Here is a 6,865-nt window from a genome sequence, read left to right as displayed (position 1 = left end):
TACGGGCACTTTCTGAAACCCCTGCCTTGGGCACTGAAAGAGCTTGACTACTACTGGTTGCACCTATTTGAGATTTCCATGTTTGGAGGGTAAAATCTAGAATAAGTATTTGCCAGGCTACTCGTGTTCTGTGTTGCAATGAGCAATGTTTTAGCCGCCATGTACGGTTCCTGCGGTAATATAATGACACAGAACATCGCTCCAGGTCAATGGAGACATGCAGCAGCGTCCACCCTCAATACCACAAAACGTGACGGGTGTCTGATAACCGGCGTCCTGTCACTGCGTCCTCTGTGAGAGTAGAGGGCGGACTCTCGTGTGGCAGGTTGGGGAATGTCGGCTCCGGGACTGGTCAGGGTCACCCTCTAACCTATGGGAGTCACCGAGCACAGGCCGCCCAACACTTCCTCCCCCCGGCGGGTGTATTAATGTGTGGTGGTGCCCCGTACACGGCACTCGCCTTCTTCTGCTCCCCTACCTCAGGACCGGGACACCACCGGGCTCACCCTCCTCCTCTTCCGCCAGGGCGCCCGCCTCCACCCGGCAGCGCCAGCTATGCGCGACTATGATGAGGCGACCTCCTTCCTGGGGGACTGGGGACCCTTCCAGCTGACCATCTTCTTCCTGCTCAGCGCCAGTATCATCCCCAATGGCTTCACCGGGCTTTCCGCTGTCTTCCTGGTCGCTATTCCAGAGCACCGCTGCCTGGTACCCGATAATGCCAACCTGAGCCAGGCTTGGAGGAATGTCAGCATCCCCTGGGAGGAGAAGGACGGGCGGCAGGTGGAGAGCAAGTGCCGGCGATACAGACTAGACATCCTGAGGAACTTCTCTGATCTGGGGCTCATCCCCGGGGTGGACGTCAATGTCAGCGACATAGAGAAGGAGAAGTGTCTGGACGGCTGGCACTATGACCGGGACCTCTACCACTCCACCGTGGTCACCGAGGTCAGTGACTGCTTGTCTGTTATACTATATATGTGTGTGTGTGTTTTAGATGTATATATCATATTATGGTGGTCACATTACTTTTTGCATGCGGTTTCCTGTAAATGAAGCTCAATTATTGTATTGCGTTTGAAGAACTGTTTGCTGTCAGTGAATATAATGCTCTTGTTTACATCCAGTTGCTGACATAGCAACACTACTCATAAAAGGTTTGCTACAATTCTATCCAGCATGGACAATCCTCTGAGGTAAATACATTAGCAGCAGGGTCCTGTGGTTTGCTACAATGTATAGGTGTAGGTAACATATAAGCCTGGAGTTCAGGCTGCTCAGCTCCCAGCGGGAATACAATTCTAGCCAACTCTCAGCTACCATAATTTGGTGTGGATTGAGCAAGAATATTTCCATTCACTGACGGCAATCAGAAATGTTCAAAATGGTAAACAATTGCAGTACTTTTCATTATACATTATCCCCCCCCCCCCCCCCCTTTTATGGCTGCATTCACACTGGCCTAAATTCAGGCTCTTAGGTTTATATATAATATAGATCTCCTCTTCACTACTTTCTGATGATAACGGCTCCCATACAATATACAGAACCTACGAGAAGAAGTCTTGCTTGCAATCTAATCATCGTAAGGCTGGATTCACACACAGCGTTTTGCTGACTTTTTGTTTGTTTTTTTGTGGCCCTTTTTAAATGGTGTTTATTTTATTTTTTTGTTACGGCCAGATGTTACACTAAAGTCTATAGTAAAATATCAAATCCAATACACACAACTACGTTTTGCTTTGTGGCTGTTTTTGAGGCAATTTTGTGGTCCGTAGCGTTTTTTTCCAAACGCATGCTCTGGATATGGAGTTTTTTCAGGCATTTTTACCATAGGCTTCTCTACAGGACTTCAAAGACGCCAGGAAATAAGCACGTACAAAATAACACCAAATAAAAAACGCCATTAAAAACACCTTAAAAAATGCATCTTACATTTTAATAACACTGGCATTTTTAGATGCAGTTTAACCCGTTGCGTACCTGCTCCGCACTAGTACGGCACACGCCGCTCATTGAAGCGGACCTGCGCCGTACTATTGCGGAGCAGGAATAAACTGCCACTATGTGAAATCACATAGTGATAACACAGCGACGGCAACTGTCAATGACAGCTAACCGTCTCTGTTACCGGCCTGGGGACCAATCAGCAGGCCCCCATGCCGGCGATTGCTGTGATTGGTCAGTCTTCAGAAACTGACCAATCACAGCCGTCTGTGACGTCGTCTACAGGAGAAAGCTCCTGTCACTTTCTCTGATCTCCTCATTTCTGTGAGATCCCTGAAGAGATCAGAGAAAGACATGTAAAAAAAAACAAAAACACAATTTTTATTAACCCCTTCCCGCAAATGGGCATATAGTAACGCCCTGAGGATGAAGTGGGCACAAGAGCTGTGCGCGCTCCATCTTCATCAGGTGTCAGCTGTAATATACAGCCGACATCTCACTGTTATCTCCGATCACCATAGTTTAACCCCTTAAATGCTGCTGTCAATAGCGACAGCGGCATTTAAGTGATTGATACAGAGGGATGGGGCTCCCTCTGCACCCCGTTGCCCCCCGCAAAAAATCGCAGGGTTCTGATGGTTGCAATGGCAACCAGGAAGCCTAGCAACGGCTTCCTGGTTGCCAGGTACGGGAGCCTATTAGGTCCTGCCCAAGGACGTAATAGGCTCAACTGACAGTTACAATACACTGCACTACACAAGTACATACAGAAGTAGTGCAGTGCATTGTACAGGGGATCAGAAGATCAGATCTTCCAGTCTCCTAGTATGTGTAAAAAAAAGTTTTAAATAAATAAATAAAAGTATATAATAGAAAATTATATACTTTTTCTAATTATAATTAGAAAAAAATGAAAAAAACTAGACATAATAGGTATCGCCGCGTTCGTATCGGCCTGACCTAAAAAAATATAATTTCACAATATCAATTATTTATCCCGCACGGTGAACACCGTAAATAAAATACAATAAAAAACAATGGCAGAATTTCCTTTTTTGGTCACGTTGTTTCCAAAAAATTTATTTAAAAAACTGTGAGAGAAGTTCTGTTTTTTGGTCTCCTCACCTCACAAAAAATGGAATAAAAAACGGATCAAATTATCGCATGTACCCCAAAATTATACTAATAAAAACTTCAGCTCGTCCCATGAAAATCAAGCACTCACACAGCTCTTTAATGGAAAAATAAAAAGTTCTGACTCTTGGAACGCAATAATGAAAAACAACGGCCCAGACTAATTTATATGTGCAGCAGTTCTTCACCTAAAACCCCACGTCATCCTTTGCAGCCCCCACTGGTAGACCCTGTAAATGCAGCGGAAACTATGACATCTTGGGGTCTGTGCTACATATGGGGCTAGTGAAGAAGTCAAAGATTAGGCAATGCTGGAGTGCGGATATTTTGTACAACACCACAGACACCCTTTAGAAGTGCGACTCCTGCACCCAATAATCCGGCCTGTCCATAAAGGATTGGTTCAAAGCGCGTCACTATCCAGGGATAATTAATTTTATTATTCATTCACCCCATTATTACATCATCTTATTATGACCTGTTGCACTCCGCCCAGCTTACATATACACTGATGTACTCCTCACATATTACATATACCCTGATGTACTCCGCCCAGCTTACATATACCCTGATGTACTCCGCACATATTACATATACCCTGATGCACTCCGCCCAGCTTACATATATCCTGATGTACTCCGCCCAGCTTACATATACCCTGATGTACTCCTCACATATTACATATACCCTGATGTACTCCGCCCAGTTTACATATACCCTGATGTACTCCGCCCAGCTTACATATATCCTGATGTACTCCGCCCAGCTTACATATACCCTGATGTACTCCTTACATATACCCTGATGCACTCCGCCCTGCTTACATATACCCTGATGTACTCCGCACAGCTTACATATACCCTGATGTACTCCGCCCAGCTTACATATACCCTGATGTACTCCTCACATATTACATATACCCTGATGTACTCCTCACATATTACATATACCCTGATGTACTCCTCACATATTACATATACACTGATGTACTCCGCCCAGCTTACATATACCCTGATGTACTCCGCACAGCTTACATATACCCTGATGTACTCCTCACATATTACATATACCCTGATGCACTCCGCCCAGCTTACATATATCCTGATGTACTCCGCCCAGCTTACATATACCCTGATGTACTCCGCCCAGCTTACATATACCCTGATGTACTCCGCCCAGCTTACATATACCCTGATGTACTCCGCACAGCTTACATATATCCTGATGTACTCCGCACAGCTTACATATATCCTGATGTACTCCTCACATATTACATATACCCTGATGTACTCCGCACAGCTTACATATACCCTGATGTACTCCGCCCAGCTTACATATATCCTGATGTACTCTGCCCAGCTTACATATACCCTGATGTACTCTGCCCAGCTTACATATACCCTGATGTACTCCGCCCAGTTTACATATACCCTGATGTACTCTGCCCAGCTTACATATACCCTGATGTACTCTGCCCAGCTTACATATACCCTGATGTACTCCACACATATTACATATACCCTGATGTACTCCTCACATATTACATATACCCTGATGTACTCCTCACATATTACATATACCCTGATGTACTCCTCACATATTACATATACCCTGATGTACTCTGCCCAGCTTACATATACCCTGATGTACTCCACACAGCTTACATATACCCTGATGTACTCTGCCCAGCTTACATATACCCTGATGTACTCCGCACAGCTTACATATACCCTGATGTACTCTGCACAGCTTACATATACCCTGATGTACTCCTCACATATTACATATACCCTGATGTACTCCTCACATATTACATATACCCTGATGTACTCCGCACAGCTTACATATACCCTGATGTACTCCGCACAGCTTACATATACCCTGATGTACTCCGCACAGCTTACATATATCCTGATGTACTCCACAGCTTACATATACCCTGATGTACTCCGCACAGCTTACATATACCCTGATGTACTCCGCACAGCTTACATATACCCTGATGTACTCCGCCCAGCTTACATATACCCTGATGTACTCCACCCAGCTAACATATACCCTGATGCACTCTGCCCAGCTTACATATGCCCCCATATTATAAACTGAAACACCACTAATACACTAAACAAAATTACTACCAAGCAAAATCTGCGCTCCAAAAGACAAATAGCGGTCCTTCTGGGCCTGGCAGTGTGCCCAAACAGCAGTTTATGACCACATATGGGGTATTACTGTACTCTGGAGAACCGCTTAACAATTTATGGGGTGTGTGTTTCCAGTGGTACAAGCTGGGCGCAACACATTGGGCACTGAAATAGCGCAAATCTGTGGAAAATGGCAGTTTTCAATCTGCAACATCCACTGTGCACTAATCTCTGCAAAACATTTGGGGTCAAAATGCTCACTACACTTCTAGATGAATTCCTTGAGGGGTGTAGTTTTCTAAATGGGGTCACTTCTCGGGAGTTTTCACTGTACTGGTACCTCAGGGCAATGCAACAAGGCATCAAAAACTAATTTTGTAAAATCTCCACTCCAAAAACGAAATTGCGTTTTTTTCCATTTAGACCCTTGCCGTATGTCCAATTAGCCGTTTACAACCACATATGGGGTATTTCCCTACGCAGGAGAAATTGTGTAACACATTTTGGGGTGTCTTTTCTCCTGTATTCCTTGTGGAAATGAAAAATTATGAGCTAAATCTACAGGTTATTGGAAAAAAATATTTTTTCATTTTCACGGCCCAATTCTAATAAAATCTATAAAACACCCGAGGGCTCAAAATGCTCACTACACCTCTAATTTAATTCTTTCATGGGTATAGTCTCCAAATTGGGATCACACCTGGGGAATTTCTACTGTACTGGTACTTCAGGGACTCTGCAAATGCGACATGGCCCCCAGAAACCAATTCAGCAAAATCTGAGCTGCAAAATCCAAATGGTGCTCCGTCCCTTCTGAGCCCTGCCGTGGGTCCAAACAGCAGTTTATTACCACATAATGGGGTATTACCGTAATCAGGAGAAATTGCTTTACAAATGTTGAGGTGCTTTTTCTCCTTTATTCCTTATAAAAATTAGAAAATTCAGGTTTCTTTTCATCTTCACAGACTAATTCCAATAAATTTAGCAAAAAACCTGTGGGGTCAAAATGCTAACTATACCACTAGAAAAATTTCTTGAGGGGTATAGTTTCCAAAATGGGGTCACTTTTGGGGGGTTTCCACTGTTTAGGTCCCTCCAGGGCGTTGCAAACGTGACACGGCACCGAAAAACATTCCAGTAAAATCAGCGCTCCAAAATCCAAATTGCGCTCCTTCCGTTCTGAGCCCTGCTGTGGGTCCAAACAGCAGTTTATTACCAGATATGGGGTATTTCCGTAATTAGGAGAAATTTCTTTACAAATTTTGGAGTCCTTTTTCTCCTTTATTCCTTGCAAAAATTCAAAATTTCTACGTTTTTCCAGAAAAAAAGTAGATTTTCATTTTCACAGACTAACTCCAATAAATATAGGAAAATACCTGTGGGGTCAAAATGCTAACTATACCCCTAGATAAATTCCCTGAGGGGTGTAGTTAAAAAAATGGGGTCACTTTTGGGGGATTTCCACTGTTTTGGCACCACAAGACCTCTTCAAACCTGACATAGTGCCTAAAATATATTCTAAAAAAAGGAAGCCCAAAATCCTCTAGGTGCTTCTTTGCTTCGGAGGCCGGTGTTTCAGTCCATTAGCACATGTGGGATATTTCTAAAAACTGCAGAATCTGGGCAATAAACATTGAGAT

At 43.9% G+C, this 6,865-nt stretch overlaps 1 protein-coding gene across 2 annotated transcripts in view; it reads left to right on the top strand.

The window, feature by feature from the left end:
* The first annotated feature begins 350 nt into the window (after nucleotides 1-350).
* The window catches only part of LOC142748979 (organic cation/carnitine transporter 2-like), an 82,811-nt gene continuing 76,296 nt past the window's right edge, over nucleotides 351-6,865 (top strand). For both annotated transcript variants that reach the window (XR_012882349.1, XM_075856449.1), the window contains exon 1: nucleotides 351-948. Coding sequence is in view for 1 of the 2 variants with exons in the window: in XM_075856449.1 (XP_075712564.1) it covers nucleotides 556-948 (393 nt within the window). In the remaining variant the exon portion in view is untranslated. The remainder of the gene's footprint in view (nucleotides 949-6,865) is intronic.

This window comes from Rhinoderma darwinii, chromosome 3, assembly GCF_050947455.1.
Source record: "Rhinoderma darwinii isolate aRhiDar2 chromosome 3, aRhiDar2.hap1, whole genome shotgun sequence".
Taxonomy (NCBI): domain Eukaryota; kingdom Metazoa; phylum Chordata; class Amphibia; order Anura; family Rhinodermatidae; genus Rhinoderma; species Rhinoderma darwinii.
Note: the sequence above shows the minus strand (reverse complement) of the source record. Positions and strands in the feature narration are given on the sequence as shown.